Source organism: Emydura macquarii, unplaced genomic scaffold, assembly GCF_026122565.2.
Source record: "Emydura macquarii macquarii isolate MOO-44397 ecotype Brisbane River unplaced genomic scaffold, CSIRO-AGI_Emac_v2 contig_2205, whole genome shotgun sequence".
Taxonomy (NCBI): Eukaryota; Metazoa; Chordata; order Testudines; family Chelidae; genus Emydura; species Emydura macquarii.
In genome coordinates, this window is record NW_027132342.1 from 9,133,559 (window position 1) to 9,152,193 (window position 18,635).

At 40.5% G+C, this 18,635-nt stretch overlaps 1 protein-coding gene across 4 annotated transcripts in view; it reads right to left on the reverse strand.

Annotated features, from left to right (window-relative positions):
- SCUBE1 (signal peptide, CUB domain and EGF like domain containing 1) overlaps positions 1-18,635 on the reverse strand; it is a 295,960-nt gene that overhangs the window by 50,608 nt on the left and 226,717 nt on the right. For all 4 annotated transcript variants that reach the window (XM_067559336.1, XM_067559335.1, XM_067559338.1 and 1 more), the window contains 2 exons: positions 9,846-9,962; positions 3,550-3,672 (listed from right to left, as the gene is read on the reverse strand). In XM_067559336.1, coding sequence (XP_067415437.1) covers positions 3,550-3,672; positions 9,846-9,962 — 240 coding nt within the window. The remainder of the gene's footprint in view (positions 1-3,549; positions 3,673-9,845; positions 9,963-18,635) is intronic.

An 18,635-nucleotide genomic window follows, 5' to 3' on the forward strand; every position in this document is an offset into this window, starting at 1 on the left:
CCGGAGAGCAGCGGCTGCTGGCCAGGTGCTCTGAAGGCAGCGCCGCCCCCGGCAGCAGCGCAGAAGTAAGATTGGCATGGCATGGGAGGCGGGGGTGTGTGGCATGACATGGGGGGGAGGTCGTTATTTCTGTGGGGGGTCACAACCTGAAATATTTTCAAAGGGGGTCCCCGAAAACAAAAAAGTTGGAGAACCCCTGACCTAAAACCTTTTCTTTTGTTCTCTTTTGAAACCTTCTTTTTTGTATTTTGTTTTCACTAAGGAGTTGAAGGATTTTTAGGCCCTTCTTCAAGGAGATACTAAAAGGTAAATTGGATTTTCAAAGCTAAATCAAGTTTCTGTATGGCTAATGTTGCTTAAACCCTATACAAAAGCAGTGTGGACATACATGGTAGGTGTACACTGCAATCAGCAAGATGGTTGTGGCATGGGTTGGCATGCCCATGCTAACGTGGCTAAAAATAGCAGTGAAGACACGGCAGCACCAACCCGGATGCAGGCTAGCAGTGTGAGTATGTACAAGTACACATGTACAAGTAGCTGTGCAATCCCGCCAGGACTCCTGGCAGGATTGCACAGCTAGCTCTGAAGCCCATGCTGCTGCATCTTCATTGCTATTTTTCACTGTGTCAGCTCGAATGAAGCTGGCGGAGGTATGTCAACCCATGCTGCAATCAGTATAGCACTTAGCAGGGTGGACACACCCCATGTCTCTGAGCCCAGTTTCTCCTGACAGTTTCCTGATACACCTCATTAGGCTATCCTTGCTTTATAAGATCCCAGTTTGCCTCCCTTCTAGACTCCAACATTGCAATTGTACTGCTGTGTGTGCTTTGGCACTGTGAGCCTAGAAGTTCACCATATAACAGCAGCGTTTGGGAGTTTAGAGCTGCAGCATCAAAACCCAACAGAAGGGCAGCCAGACCAGTCTGCGATCCACCAACACTAGTCTGCAAGGTTCTGAAGTTTGGGTGAAACTAAGCAGGGCCTGGATAAAATAGACCAATTACAATGGATTAATTGAACAATCTTGGCTGGCTTGTGGGCTGTGTAGAATGGGAGCACAGGTAGAGCAAGGGTATTGGAGCAGAGTCGGGATATCTGCATTATATTCCTGGCTTCATTGACCTACTGTACAAATGTGTGCAAGTCCCTTAAACCTCTCTTGATTTCTGCATTTGGAATATGGGAATAATCATGCTTACCTCCATCACTGGACTGTTTTGAGTCTTAATTGAGTAATGTTTGTAAAACATTGAGATCTCTGGATTGAGAAGACTATAGAAGTATAAACTGTGACTACTAAGCAAAAGAGAATTCTGTAGCTTGAATGTTCATGTGTTATTTAACATTCACTATCCTTAGATTTTTTCATCCTGTATTTCCTGATGCACATATATTCTCATGTTGTAACAGCAGTTTATATCATAATTTTCTCCAGACTATGCTGGTAAAAAACAAGGAGGTCAGCAGAAAGATAATATTAATTTTAATCTTCATTAGAAATAGAGGGGAGAAATCTTTGTCCATCAAATTATAAAGGAGAACATTAACTGAAAAGGATGTTTTATTTTTAGGCTTCCAACAGGGTATTACAAAGAGTGAAGAAAAATGTATGACTAATGAAAATATTCTTAACAGAGCCTTTTATTGTGGAAACAAATTTTTTTCTAGAACGAGGGGGAATATAATACTAGACCTCAAAAAATTATCATTCCTGTTGTTAGTTTGTGGTTCATTTCTGAAGACTAGTTTGTACACTGGTGGGGGACAAACTAAATGATTTAGAAATAATTTTCCTTCTCCAGTTCCTATAACAATACTTAGTTCTTATATTGCACTTTTCTTCCATAGATCAGAAAGAACTTTACAAAGAAAAGTGAGGAAACCGAGGCACAAAATGGTGAGGTGACTTGTCCGTGATCATGGAGAAAGCCAATAGCAGAGTTGGAAACAGAACCCAATCCCGTGATTCCCATTCCAGTGCTCTATTCACTTGACCACACTGCCTTCCCTATATAGATGGGTAGATTCTATAAAGTAAACTTCTTTATCTATTGTTCTGTCTGGCTATGAGTATATGCTGGACAATTATAATAATTTCTATCAGTTTTAAACCTAAACACAGGTTTAAGTTAAATGATTTCTAAAATGTCAGCAACATCATTTTAAAAAACATAATTCATATGAAGTGGGCTGAAAGGGGCGGGTGACGTTTGTTTTGTATGATAGGGAAATATAGTGGAATGTCAACATGACTTCACTTTGTTATTCTTAGGAGTTTTTATTAGCTATCAATCTATGTGCCTTTTCCTTAGGCATTTCCTGTCTTACAAGGCAGTTGAATCACTGTACTTAAAGCTATGTGGCATTTCAAAATAGTAAAGACCTATTAGATCACTGAATCCAATCCTGCAAGAGCAGGATTTAGTCCTCATAAAGGATGCATCAGATATTGAACTAATATTTTGCTTTATTTTAGCCAAAAGGCCAAGGAGCAGTCAGACAGGTAGGAAGCATCTCTGTTTTCAGAGGTTTCTAGGCTGGCCTGAAAGATCCACTCTGGAATGGAAGTGGGAATACAAGATCTTGGTGCAGGAGTGATGTTTGGCCATAATCCTGCAAACATGAATGCATCTGAGTAGCTCCATAAGGAGATTACTCAGGTACCTAGAGTTACACACATGCATAGGTATTTGTATTTTGTGCCTTGGTGTGTATGTAAATTCTTCTCCTCACAAAGTCTGCTGTTATTTTAATTAATAACAAAAGTACAACAAAACAAAATAGACCCAAAGGCCAGGCTAGTGTCTCTATGTTTAGTGCCCTCAGGCATTCATGGTCAAACTTTTCTTGTAGAGTCTTCCCCTAGGGATAAGAGGAAGTTTAGGCTATGCATCCATTCCATCCTTGACCTCTGTCAATTAATGCTTATTAGTGTTAACGTCGATTGCCATTTTTGTGATCTGGACACGTCCTCTAGAAATTGATAGGACACCATCAATTGATATCACATAGGCCACCAAACAGCCTTAAATAAAAACAACATTTAGGGTGATAATGTGCTCTTTTAAACACAGGGCTGACCATGCAGTCCTCATTAGGTCAGAACACTGAGTGGAGTAAGTGGGTGTTTTGCCTAAAAGAAGTGTGCAGGAGCAGGCTCCAAACATACCTATCAAAATGTGCTCAGGTAAAAAGAGTTTTTCCATTATTAATGAAATATTAAACAAACACCACCCCACCCACTCCAGAAATACGTAAATCAAATTAAAATATGTTTAAGAGAGTGTCAGTAGACATTGCCCTAGCACAGCAGTTTTTGTTGTGTTTAAAATTAGACCCAGAATGCTGCAAAGCACAAGAAAAAGATGTGGCTGTGGCTGTAATAGAAGTTAACCATTCAGTACATGACTACACAAGCTGAGTGTCACAGACTCCAACTGGTTTATCAAAAGTAGGTTTCCATTTCTGACCTTTCCAAGTTACTGTACCCAAGTGGAAAACAGGCACAACACAATCACATGAAAGTAAAAGTTACTCACTTACCAACACAGTCCTTTTTATTCCAGTGTAGCTTCTTTCCAGGTGGACAGACACACTCATAGCTCCCCATTGTATTAATGCACCCATAGTCGCAACTACCATTGTTGATGCTGCATTCATCAACATCTGAAAATATATTTAAACAGGTCAGTATAGTACTTATACACTATGTACAATATACACACACATATACTGTTTAATAAAAATATACTGTGCATAAAACTGTATCTCTCTTATAATGTCATACAGAGTATTCATATAATAATTATATATAAGTATGTATGATGTAGACTGCAAAACATTTTACTGCACAGAATATGCGAGTATCCTTATAGAGACACTCACAGAGCCCCTAATCCTGCAAAGACTTACGCACGTGCTTAAATTTACTTATTATAACTAGTCACATTAAAATTAATGGAATTACTCACAATACATAAAGCAGATGTGTAACTCTGCAGGATTGGAACCATAATGCATATTGTACTATACTGACAACTTCAAAGAAGTACATCTCTGGGAGATTTAATCATTTTACTTATCAGAAAGATACATAATTCATAACATAAATTGTATAATATAGAAGGAACAGAACATGTTTTTAAGGATGGATTATGGTTAGGGGAGAAAATACATATTTGATGGGAATGGGTATATTAAGCATAATTTGTTTAGTCTACTACTCAGATGGTACTAATGAAAAGAAGGAGTCTTGTTATAGGCAGGCAAAGCAATTACCAAAAATGTGTCAACTGATATTCCAGTTAAAGGTTTTAAACTTTAGAAATATTTGTTCAGAATTAAGAATTATTTGTTTAATCTACTCAATCAGCATTTATGTAAGATTTCATTTATATCCTGGAATAATACACAGTAAAAATATTCAGTGCTGTTGCAGGCATTGCCTGTATGAGCTTGAAAAGAGACCCAGCTTTGAGATTAATTCAGGAATCATAATATATGGTTGTTTCTAAACAGAAAAGTAAGCTTGGTTTTGTCCAGAAGAAATCCATTCTTCTGCAGTCATAAAGCCGTTAACAGTGTGTTGCCAACTCTCATGATTTTATTGCAAGTCTTGTGCTAGCTGGTGGTTTTCTTGAAGCCCCAGATGTTGGAATCAAGAGACTGCATGAAAATCTTAGCTTTAATTTTTTGTTAAAATGTAAAGTTTTTAACCTTCATGGCTGCAGAAGAAAGCTGGGAAATATGAAGCAACTACACTGCAAAAAATTCAGAGACCAGAGCCTAGTTAAAATTATCTGTATATTAATTTTAAAAATTCTCCTGATTTTTCAGGCAATCTCATGATTTTTAAGGCCTGAGTTATGATTTTTGAATGTTTGGGGTTGGCAACACGAGGCTTCCTGAAAAGTGAAATGCTGGTTCCAGGGCTGCCTCCCTGCCTGGAAGGCCCTTGTCAGTTTCACTTTTTTGTCAGTAAAACTGACAAAAGCTTTCCTGGAGATTTGTGGAGGCTGAACACGCTGACTCTCTGCTTCCTCCCAGCTTCAGGAGCCAGAGGAGCAGAGAGAGCTGGAATGATCTGACTCTCCGTGAGGCCCTGGCTCTCTGCCTTTCTGGCCCTGGAACTGGGGAGGTTGAGACTGGGGAGGCTCTGCACCCCAGCTCTCTGCCTCTTCAGCCTGGAACAGGAAGGCTCTTATCAATTTCACAAAGGAAATTGACAAGATTCTTTCAGGGGAGCTGCTGGGAAGTTGAACAATTCTGTTTTGGTCTCCTGAAATGGAATTTTTCTCAGAACCCTTCCAGTGAAAAAATTCATATTTTTGGTGTTTTGACCCAACTGGGAATGAACATTTTTCAAAACCATGATTTTTCTTTTTGTGGGAAGAGATTTTTATTTTCTGGTCAGCTCTAAAGAAGCCTGGTTTCAAAGGTACTGGATACCTGTAGCTTTCATTGACTTCTATAGGGCTACTTGCATGAGTGACATATTGTGAGTAGAGTTTGCACCATTAGGCAGTGTGAGACTAACGGATATGAAAAATATACACTTTAAATACAGATCGCCTTTACTGTAACATATGCTTCTAGCAGAGCTTCAGTGAGTACAATAAGGGTTGTGTATGCAGACAGAGGGCATGCTATGGCCCATAATGAGGACACTCCCTTTCATTATTTAGATGCTATTAGAGAGAGAGAGAGAGAGAAAATAAGGCTGAATTAGTTTGGAATAAATAGAATCCTGCCCATTCCCTGCCTCAGATAACACAAATTAAAAAGTTTATTAAGAACAAAACTTGACCCTTGTTGAGAATTATGAAATATGTTATTTTCCCCCAGATGTCTGAACCTTAATTTCTGCTCTGTGCCACATAGACTACACCCAACTTGATTTGTTTATTCTATCATAAACATCCTTCTCCAGGAACAGATTAAAACTAATGATGTAGGTCTGAGCTGCAAAGCTCAGCTCCAAAACAGGATCTGAACAAGGGTAGATTCGGATCTGAGTTTTTTGGTTCTGCCCATAACAGAAATAAGGCCAGCCATGAGATTTGGATCTGAATTCAGTCTTGGCCAAAGATTATGGGCATTTGGTCTAGGGTTCAGGTCTTGGCCCCTCTCTTATTGAAAAACAAATGGGGCCTTTTAACCAAAACTTTGGAGTCTCCAAAAAATAAGCATCTTTTCTTTACCCCTTAACTGTCATAGACTCTCATAACTCTCAAATCTGATCTTATTCCTACAACTCCCCTCAAGTGGACTCTTCTTCCCAGTTCCTCCACTCCAGATGAACTCCTTGCACTCTTTATCAGTTCCTGAATAGTTTTGCTATCTCATTAATTCACTGCATGCATATGCTTTCTCCTCCTACCCCTCTCCGGGATTCTGTCTCAGTTTACTCCTGCTTCTCTCCCAAAGAAAAATAAGGCATGGATATCATTAGTGGAGGTCTCAGTTTAACCCCACAAAACCCAGGGAATTCAGATAGAAACAATGGGTCAAATTCTGCCTCAGTTACTCCTGTATACATCAGCTTGAAACTGAGTTGTATGATCATTTAACCAACATCAGAATTTAGCCCAATATCTCTGGTTTGCCCTATTACCTCTTAGCAGCAACAGACCTCCCTAATAATATGTGGGGGGGGGAAGGGGGGAAATCTTACATACAGTATTAATATACCTCAGAATGGTAAACTCTTAGAGCCAGAATCTGCTCTCAGTAACTCCACTGAACTAAATGGACTTATTCAGGTTTTATGCTGGTCATGGTGTGGCTGAGAGCAGAATCTGACCCTGAACATTTTGCTTTTGTGGGTTTAAAATAAGACCCTTAACATTATCTGAATATACTTTTGTTTATAGCTTAATGCACATTTTACTCAGATTATACTTTGCATAATTTCAGGGTACTCTGGAAAAAAGGCCAAACTCTACTTTAACCAAACAAAACCTAATAGTTTTAAAGTAAAAAGAATGAATGGAAAATTCCTTTTGAACCTCAGTCTTTTCTAACATTAATTTAGATTTAAGGTTGTAGGATGGAACAAATGGACTCTTATATGTTATTTGTTTGTTTACACTGTGTTTTTATAATTCTGATCTGATTAGTTAAAAGCATCGTTCAGACTAAATACACTTAACATATTCCACAAGAAAAACTCATTTTGCTTTGACCAGTATTTTTAAATGTTCATACAGGAGACCACAGAAATGCCTCAGGATATGTCTACACTGCAATTAAAACCCATAGCTAGCCTGTGCCACACAGGTGCTGGACTTAGAGGTGCAGGGGGTGCTGTTGCACCCCTGCCTTGAAGTGGTTTCCATCATATACAAGGTTTACAGTTTGGATCAATGGCTGTCAGCACCCCCATTATAAAAATTGCTCCAGCACCCTTGCCATGCCAGCTGGCTCAGGCTGTGGGGCTGTTTAATTGACGTTTAGACTTCTGGGCTTGGGCTGGAGCCCAGGGTCTAGGACCCTGCAAGAGTCCCAGGGCTTGGGCTGCATTCCCAAGCCGGAATATCTACATTGCAATTAAACAGCCCTGCAGCCCAAGCCCCACGAGCCCGAGTCGGCTAGCACGAGCCAGCTGCGGGTGTCTAATTGTAGTGTAGTCAGTGACAGTTAGTGTTGTGGCAAAAGATTGTGTACTGTGATACAGATGCTGTGCAGTGGACTTAAATTCAAAAGTGGGCATGCAATTCTCCCTTCCCAATCATGCTGAGGTTGTGCCTACAGCAAGGTTGCTACAGTACATGCTCTCTGAGGAAAAATGGCCGTAAGTAAGGCCCTACTTCACTTGCGATATTTCGGAGATGACGGATTCTGCAATATTAAGCTTCCACTGCAATTTTGACAGCAGGAGTCCTGCCGTGCGCAGGGCTGACAACGGGAGCCCTAGCTGCCCTGGAGCTGAAAGCGGGAGTCCCCTCTCTCAGCCTCAGGCAGCTGACAACAGAATATTGCAAAAAAGTAATAACAGACTTTTTTACCACAAATAATAAGGTCCATTATTACTTTTCCTCAATTTTCCATGGCTTGTCTGCTATTCAGCCACAATTTTTTGACAATCATCCTGCAACACAAGTAGGGCCCTAGCCATAAGGCATTGATGCTCTCAAAACACCTTGTCAGTTGATCTGCCAAACACCGCTAGATATTCCTTACCCTTATCCAAATTACAAGCAGTTATGAATTACGTGTGAGAGATAGGTGTATTTCATTAAGCATGGGACTGCGAATGACTACACCTGAGTTCTAGTCCTGGCTCAACACATTTTTAGCAGGTCACATAAACTATGTGCTTCAGTTTCCCCATTTGTAAAACAGGGATACTACTAACTTTTCTAACTGGAAGAGCAAGATTAATTAGATAATGAATGTAAAATGCTTTGAATGGGGACAATATTTTGTAAGTGCTATGTATTAATAGCTAGGGGCAAAGGACCAGATTTAAATTAACCAAGTAATTAAGAATACATTGAAGGCGAGCTGATATAGATTATGTGTTTTTAAATATTTAAAAACAGAACTATTCTATGTAATATTGTAAGTAAAAATACCATCCCTCTCTTATACCCTTTTTATGTTGCTTGTCATCTTAGATCCTGACCCTGCAGTCTAATGCGAGTCCCATCACAGGTTTAAAAGGGTTAAATGCCATATTTATCACATGTGTGCTGCAAATAATTAGTTGTTTCTCAGACAACAAGGGCAGACTAAGAGGGGTCAGGTAGCACTTGGGCCTTAGAAAAGGCAGAGGCTTCACAGGGATGAGAGAGGCTCCTGTGAAAGGTCTGCAGGAGGTCAGAAACTCAGGAAGACTCATTTTGAGGGAGCCAATGCGTAATCCCAGAGCAGGGGTGAAGACTCCAGAGTAGACCCAGAAAGGGGAATGGGAACAGAACACAGAAGATGGGCTGATCTGCCGGAACTTTGGATGTTAGACTTTTTTGTTACACTGAAAGAGGTCTGAACTAGACACTTCTCAGCTGGAGGGCTATGTCATCACAAAGGCAAAAGGTCTAGAGGGGCTGCTAGGGTAAGGACCCCTACAACAAGAAGCTCTGATGACAGAGGACACTTAGAGCAGTTAACATAATTGTTTAGAGTCACTTTACCTATGTGGAAGTTATTTGCAGTGTTGTTGTAGCCATGTTGGTCCTAGGATATTAGAGAGACGAGGCGGATGAGGCAAAATCTTTTTTTGGACCAACTTCTGAAAGAGACAAGCTTTTGAGTTACGTGAAGAAGGCCTGAAGAAGAGCTCTGTGTAAGCTCAAAAGCTTGTCTCTTTCACCAACAGAAGTTGGTCCAATAAAAGATATTACTTCCCCCACCTTGTCTCTTTCATGTGGAAGTTAGTCATGTGGGCAAATGTTTGCAGCATCAGGGCTTTAGGCTGCAAGTTCTTTAGGGAAAGGCCATATTTTCCTGTGCATTGGTACAATGTGGAACACAATGGTGTTGCAATCCTGCACAGTGCTCCATGAGGGAGGAATGGTGTGTCCATGTGGAGGCTCATTGATGTTCATGAGGCTCCATGGAGATGCAGGAGTCAGCCTGCATAGATCACAATGGAGAATCGTGATCTAAATTGGGGCCTTTGGATTGTACGGCAACAGAAATGACGGATGTTACAGTTACACACATCTCCCAGGAATATCTAGGCAGATCTGAGGTTCCATATTTTTGGTCATCCCTGGCTAGGTTTACTGAGCTATAATATGATGTCTACAGTCTGATATCGTAGCAAGGCAAATATCGTTGGCTCAGTAGATGGTTACACAAAACAAAAATAAATATATTAAAATCAGTCTCCAAACCTCCACAGTGTGTCATTCCATACAAGGTGTAGCCTTTGTGACAGAGACATTCGAAACTTCCTGGGTAGTTGATGCAGGTATGGTCACAAGTCCTTTCGAATGAGCACTCATCTATATCTGAATTCAGAGCAAATATTTTAAAATAAGTCAGAATGCAGTTATTCCAGACAGATGGAATTTAATTCTCTCAGTCACAGCATCAACATTTATTAATAAACTGCCAGAGGCATTAAAAAATAAGATCTGGATCAAAATATAAGCTTAATTTTCCTACAGTTTTAGGAAGAGAGGTTTCAAGGTACAGGGAGGGAGGAAGGAAAGAGCTTTGTAGGAATAAAGCAGTATGTCTGCAATATACATTGTGCCCACTAGGTGACACTATTTAATCTCGGATAGCATATTATCTGGCCTCTCAAACGTGAGATGCATATTCAAATTGTCTCTTCCATTCTTAATTCTTATGAGGAGAGTAATTAACAGCATTGCATGACATTTCTGCTCCAACATAGGGCACACAACAATCAATAAGGAGCACTAGGCATGATCTTTTTAAAACAATGCTGAACTGAGTGAAATAAAGGTGCATTTAATAGAAAGTATCACAGAAAAGATGATATAGACATTTTAAACAGCAACATATGCAGAATGGCAGCAAATTTTATAGAGTGAATTTCAGCAGCAAATCTGTCACCTGGAGTCCTGTTGTTTTGCCTAAAATCCTGTTTAGAGTAATTCCTCAGAAATGTTTTTGATGTTAAAAGGTCAGTGTAACAAAGTGTACTTGTCTGAAAGTTTAAATGTAAATGAAAAAATGGCATTCCTGCAATGTATTGCAGTGTACAGGAATTGGGTGGTATCCTTTTAAATAGTTTGTGAACCCACTGTAGACCCTCACTGTGTTCTGTGTTTTAGAAACCAGCAGTGTACATACATATTACTAGGCCTTGTATGTTGTGTCTATTTAGGAAACAGTAAGCACTCAAGAATATTAGTGAGCTCAAAAACTGTTTATGAAGATACAACCCAATTCCTATGTACTACAAATATTTATATATTTTGATGTGTAATGTACAGTTCTAGGCCTGCTTTTGCTAACACTCACATAAGTGCTTAACTTTAAGGCATGCGAATACGCCCATTGAAATTAAGCACTTGTGTAAGTATTTGCAGGGTCAGGGTTTTAATAATGGTTTATGACCGAATTTCTAAAGCTATAAAAATTTATATTTCATGTGATATTTATACAGCATTTCCAATGTGTCAAACATATACATGCAAAGATAATGCACAAAATATTAAAAGAACAAAATAAAAAGTAACAATTCAGGTAAATACATAATACAAAGTGAAATACACTTGAGATATAAGAAGACCTGAAATCCTCATTTTTTGGTGTGTGTGTCACACTCTCCCCATACAATCAATCAAAAATGATGATTCCAGTTTTCCTTTTTCCCATGCATCCTTCATGTTTTGTTATGGGTTTTTCTGTTTGATTTTTTCCTTAAATGCGTTTGCTTTCTAAAATTATCTTCTTTTTAGGGTTATCTTTGTAGCTTTAACAATATTTAATGATCTGAATATATTTTGAAAATGGCAAACTGTTTCCCCTAAATAAATAATAAATATATAAGGAAATTTGCAAGCCACCACTACAGCTGAAGTTTAAAATAATTCAAATCCAGAAGAAGCTAAATAATGCATTATAGTTTCATTCATGTATGACAGTATCCAGGGTCTGGTACCACTGGAAATTCATAAGGACCATTTATTGGTGGCCTTTGACTTAATTTGGAGGTATCTTTTTAAAGACAAAACCAAACCAAACAAAAACCCTTCATATTACTCTGTAATGGCCCAATCCTGCACCATTTAAGTCATGTGGAATCATGCTATTAACATAAATGACTGCAGGGTTAAGCCCTAAACTCTTTGACATTAACAAGGATTTATACCACTTCTTGACTCCAAAAGCAACAGTTTGGCAACAAAAATATGCTCTCTTAGAATTAGTAAATGATTTCTATTGGATGAAATATCATATCTACTATAGGTTAACAGAGATGTTAAACATTTTTTGTTATAATACAAATATATTTTAAAAAGGCAATTCAGCCACTTAAATCCAGTACCCTGCTTCCTGTTATACGTCTGATAAATCCAGCACTGGTTCTTGCTGTAGCTGGTTGGGATTGGAAACCTTCTATGCAGACTTCTTCCCACATTAACAATAACCCCTTTGGTACTGTCTCCTCACTGCTTGACATGGTAGGAAGTCCCCATAGTAGGCTATGCCCAAGGCTCTGAGTTTTCTGCAACCCCATGACTACAGAATCACCAGTCTCCTGTGGAATTCAGCACTGGCCATAGAAAAGGGAAAATATTCACCACTTACTCTGCACTAAAGAAAGCTGGCTGCATGTTAAAGTCAGGACAGGAGAATCTTTTTTCAGCATCTCTTTTAGACTTTGCTATCAGTGCTCTGGGGGGATGGGACTGCTGACTCCCAGAAACCTTTGATACCTTAGCGTTGTTGCACAAAGCCACATCCACTTCTTCTCTAGAAGGGTGTGCTTGACCTGCATTAATGCTGATATTAATGAAAAATGCACATCTCAATAGTGATTAAACAATACCCCTTAATGGCAGCAGTGATGTCTAGTGGATAGAGCATTGGCCTGGGACTCAGGTGACCTGGGTTCTATTCCCAATTATGCCAGGGGCCTATTGGGTGACTTTGGGCAAGTCACACTACCTCCCTGTTTCTCAGTTCTCCGTCTGTAAAACTGGGATAATGATACTGGCTCCTTTGTAAAGTGCTTTGAGATTTAGCGCTATATATTAGTTATTGGCAACAGTGATTTGAATTGAGCTGCCTCTGGGAAGAGGGCCCAGTTTCATCAACAGAGCTCAAGCCTTGGCAAAATACCAGTACAGGTTAGTATACTGTAGGCAGTTAAACCCTCATGGATATGCAAAAATGGGACAATCAGCACTCCACTTTTTGACCAATGTGGATTTTGTATCAGACCAGGGAAAACTGAACGAACAGGCCAGGCAGTATGGGAGTAACCATCTCACCCACACAGGAATGAGAGAGTAGATGGTCCTTGCCCTCCCCTCTCAACCAATTCTGGGGGAGGGACAGGTAGTGGAGATGTCAGAGGAGTGGTTAATACTGTGAGCATGGCAGAAAGTAAATTTATCCTCTAAAAATCATTTTAACTTTACCTAGTTATAAAAAGCTGAGGACTGCCCTGGCGGCAGCATCATTGCTGGGCACTTTTATTGAAATACATGCTGAATGTTGCTTTAATTTAGACTCCTTATTCATGGCTGTGTCTCTTGCTATAACATTGCAACACAGGGTGTGTGCACTAGAGGTGGGAAAACCAGAGGGGCCAGCATTTCAAAACTGACTTCCTAAATTGCACTTCCACGGGTGTGCAAGCTGCTTGCAGAAATGCACCACAACAACATGCAGTTATATGATCAGTGAGCACAATGGGAATGTGCTTAACTTTACAGATGCAGTTTAGTCAGCCATTTGGGGAAATCTGACTCCAGAGTTTCTTGATTATTTTAGTGCCTTTCTTTTATTGGATTGTTTGGACAGGTTATCCAGAAATGATGGGCCATTCCAATAATTTCCAGAATGATCACCAATGGTTGCTGGCTAATGGTTTGTCTGAGGGTGGAGAAGACCCAAGGATGTTATTACTTTTTTTCTGACACATCTATATTAATTACCTCTTATGTTAACAAGGAGATGGCTCAGTGTATTACACCTGCCTTTTACCTTCTGAGCCCTGGGCTTTAGATCCTGCTTAGTTAAAAACAGTCAATGATTTGAGCATCTAATTTTGCTCCCTTTTATACAAACATCACTACACAATTTGTCACAGCTCATACTGTGAGCCCAAGACTAGAAAAGCAGAGGTGCTGCAGGCTGAGATCAAGGTGCCTCAGCATTTGACTGTATTCTGTGCCTCTCTAACCAGTGCTAATAGCCTCTTTATGAACACTGAATTTCCCCAGGAATAATGTCCTGCTTAACTTGGAGTGGGTTGCACCTAATTTCTCTAGGTACTGAGGGTAGCCCAGCAAACTTGGTGCGGAAACAGAAATTCAATTCCTTTATTTAATATCATCTACTTTATATTTGTTGCCTCTGACCTGATTTTCTAAACATGAAACTCCATGCCAGAAATGCTTTGTACTTTATGTTTTAAAATATTGTTCTGATTTTTGCCCTAGAGGGTCATTTTGACATCATAGGCAGATTTGCAAACACACTTTTATTTCTGACCAGCAAAATACTCAGTGTCAGGGCATTTGTACTACACTCATCATCACTGTGATATGCGTGAGTGCCCTATTTTTAGCAAAATATAAGAGACAGCTTCAGAAATTGGAGAGGGTTCAGAGAAGAGTCACAAGAATGATTAAAGGATTAGAAAACATGCCATATAGCTCAATCTACTTATTTTAACAAAGAGAAAGTTAAGGGATGACTTGTCTGTAAGTAGCTACTTGGGAAAGAAATATTTAGTAAAGGGCTCTTCAATCCAGCAAAGAAAGATATAACACCATCCAATGGCTGGGAATTGAAGCTAGACAAATTCAGACTGGAAAGAAGGCGTACATTTTTAACAGAGAGTGTAATTAACCATTGGAACAATTTACCAAGGGTTGTGGTGGATTCTCCATCCCTGACAATTTTTAAAATCAAGATTGGTTGTTTTTCTAAAAGATCTGCCCTAGGTATTATTTTGGGAGAAGTTCTATGGCCAGTGTTAAACAGAAGGTCAGACTAGGTGATCACAATGGTCCCTTCTGGCCTTGGAATCCATGAGCTGATTGTTTGAAATGTATCAGGACTATGGGGCTAAATTCACCCCTGTACCAGCACTGCCTTCCTTACACGGGATATGCCATGGAAGCTCCATTGGCAGAGGTGACGCAGCAAATGTGCTGTTTCAGTGCACCCCTTGACCACCCAAGCTCTGGCTAAAGCCATGCACTTGCTGGAGCTCTATTAGCTGGCCGTGGGTCCCAAAGTGAAAAGTGGGGGGCAGTGAGTGTTACTGCTGCAAGTTGCCCCACCTCCAGTCCAAATTTCCATCACCAGGTGCCTGCATCATGACTGGTATGACCTCCAGCTGAGTATAGTCCATGATCTCTGGCATTCCACGCTACAGACCTTGAGGGGAGTATCTGAACGTTGTAACAGCCTTGCATTCCTTTCCTTTTGCCCATAAGGGATTCAGTTCCTAAGTGGTTGCTCAGTTGGTTTATACAGGAGCAGGATTTCACAAGTTTGTGTGGAAACCTGTTTATTGCCAATGACAGGTATTTTTATAATTATTTATCTGGCTCTGTTCCTTTTATTTCACCTGAGCCTTTGGAGTTTTTTAAATTATCCTTGATTTTGTTAATGCTTACAGGAACTAAAGGATCTTTTAAATGATCTTTATTTCCCCAAATTTAGGGCTTGTACATAAGGGCCAGACTGACAGTACTGGAAAGTGAAGGCCTTCATTTATTGCCATAACAACAACCTTCCCTTTATCTCCAGTTTCTGCCTGGGCAAAAGTAATTTCTTGGAGCTTCCTCATACAGCTGAGCCTCAGTGCTAACCTGAAGGAACCACTTTGAGGAGTGAGAGAGTACCTCATTTTCCAGTCCTTGGCATTTCCACTCAGGCTGTGGGTTCCCAATTACAGAAGCACTAATTGGGCTGGTGGTTTTTGTGATGTGGACACTTGCTCAGTTGTGGACTGAGAGCACAGGGCACCGAGAAGCCAGACAGTAATGATTTTCGGTCAGTCCAAAACTGAGCTGGATTCATACCAGTGTCTTAGAGGTGAAAGACTTCTTTTTGTGTTCCACCCCCACTCCCCGATTTCAGTGCTCTGCATTCAGTTAATCAGCACAATTTCTGCTAAATGCAAAACAGGACATTTTAAATAGCATTGGCCTTGTGAGACAAACTGATCAAAATATAAATGTTCAAAGATCAGGCAGCGAAACAACACTGGATTTTCAGATGATTTTGTGCACATGCAAATTGATATGGAAACACCTATAACTGCTTCTTGACTGCATTTAACTATGCGAAACTCCTTTGGACAGAGACCTATGTGTGATTTTGCTGAGTACAGCTGGGGATGTGACTGTAGAAGGAACCAATTTAGTGCCCTGTCCACTCAGACATTTTTAAAAAAAATCTACAAAAATATGAATTTATTTCTTTTACTTTCTTTCCAATTATTTTATTTCATAATACTGTTGTGCTGGGGGTTGGGTGAAATCTCATTGAAGCTAGTGGGGGTAACAGCTGCCCTTCATTCAGGATTAATATAAAAAGCAATTAAGCTGCTTTATGGAAGAAAGAGCCACTGCCCAAAGCTCAGGCCACCTGCAAGGCTGGAGTAGGAGCTGAGTCATGTGGTCTGATGGGTTTTGAATGCAAATGCAGAGGGCTGAGTATACTTTAATGGCATTATAAGAGAGAGAAGAAACCTGACCATAAAACAAACAAAAACACCCACAGCCCAAAACAAAGCACAGAGAAAGCACCAAGGAAACCCCCGAGATAGTCAGAGAAGAGTTAGTAGCATGGCTCTGAGAAAAAACAAAGAGAGACAACTTTTTGGTAGCGTGCTGGCTGGAAAGAGGGTTGGAACTATGATAAAATAAACTGTCGCCTGTTGCTTGATGTCTTTAATGTTCAGGGAAACAGGGCTTTATATACATTCTTTATAAATAAACAGGATTGCACTGAAGAAATACCTGACTCCCTTATCAGTTTCTCCTCTTAATGGAAACAATCCACAAGACCCTGAATACCAGCTGTCTGCTCTGGTCAAAAGGGATAACAATATTACAATAGCATCTTGAGGCTCCAATCACAATCAGGTCTTCGTTGTGCTAGGTGCTGTACAAAGACATGGTTCCTGCCCCAAAGAGCTTACAATCTATCTTCACCTTTGTGGTAAAATTCTGCATGGATTGTGTGATTGTGGTCTAAGAAGCTGTGAGGAACATATGAAATGTGAAGTCCTCTGGGCTCTGACTGATGGATTAGCAGAGTTTAAACTCCAAACCTAAAGAGATGACCCTGACACCATAATGTAACTATCATCGTATTACAACACATCTCAATGTAATAAAGTCATAGCTCAGTACCGTGTCACAATATGACATCATGATGATTCTATCCTCCAAATGCAAATCCATGCAGTCTGGATTTATTTTAGTTCTCTCAGACACACTTGATTTGATTTTTTCCCCTTGAACCATTCACACAGCCCTAAAATTCAGGCTACATCTACACTTGGAGTGGGGGGGGATGATTCCCAGTTTTAGCAGTATTGGCTTTCCTCAAACTCGTGTACTAAAGTAGTAGTGTAGTCATGGTATCGCAGGCAGCGGTGAGTGATGGCATGGATGAGCCGCCAGCTATATACCCACAGGTCTGTATGGATCTGTACGTGGGGAGGCTAGCCTGTGCCACCGATTGCCCTTGCTACCATGGCTACACTATTATTTTTAGTGCGCTAGCTCAAGTAGAGCTCATGTCTATCTGTCTGAAGCATCCTCTCAGCTGCCGTGTAAACATACCCAGAGAGTGCTCTGCAATTAACCATGTGCTACAGAACACACTGTGTATTCAGATCAGTCGAAGACAAAGCCAATCACAGCTGTCTGTGTTCTGGTTGCATCCCTCAGCACCCAATCCCTCTGGATCCTTTGAGAAAAAGAGACCTTCCTTTTCCTTATCCACTGCACAGTCTGGTCCCAACACGCACACACTGAACTCCTTGGAAATAGTCTGGCAATGCTTTTAAACTCTGACACCTTTCTAGACACATGTGTGTTTAAAATAGTTATTTTCTGTTTTCCTTCTCCAGTCCTCCCCTCACCCCCTAAACGGCCACCCATGGCTGATGCCACCCACACGATATTGTCCATCTCACAATTAGACTACCTGAAATGGCTGCCAGTGGTACCCAATGGACATTAGCAAGCCTACAGATCCCACCTGAGAGGCTGCTGGAACAAAGGTAAGCCTGGCTTTAGGCCAGACTCTCCACCAAAGGATGGCTTGGGTTCAATGTCAGGAAATGTAGGACCTCACAGTAACAAGACATATGATTGGGATCCTCCTGGTATCTCACACTTTCTGACTCGGCTTGACCTTTCTCTGTCTACAACTAGTCAGAGCATCTCCCATAGGTCACTTGAGAGGGTCTTAAAGAGTATGTCTACAACGTGATAAAAGACCTGCAGCATGGCTGCAGCTGGCCCAGGTCAGTTGACTCAGGTTTGCAGGGCTCAGGCTGCAGGGCTGTAGTGTTGCAGTGTAGACACTTGGGCTCAGACTGCAGCCTGGGCTCCGGGACCCCAGGAGGTGGGAGAATCTCAGAGCCTGGGTTCCATCCAAACCCGAATGTCTACAGCTGCAGTTTTATAGCCCTTTGAGCCCAAGTCAGCTGATCCAGGCTCTGAGACTCGGTGCCACGGGTTTTTTATTGGAGTGTAGACATACCCAACAAACCAACAAGATCACCTTTTGGTTTGACAATGCAGTTCTTTAATACAGAAGTCCAGCACAGACTAAAAGAAAAATCTTATAACCAACTACTCATTATGTTTCATAGCCTGCAATAACAAAACCAATGAAGGCGGGAGTGAAGGAAGAAGAGGTAATACGGGCTATTGCTAGATATAAAACCTCTTGTTTTACTGCTTTCCTGTTGAATGCTTTTAGTGGGCAAGAACTGG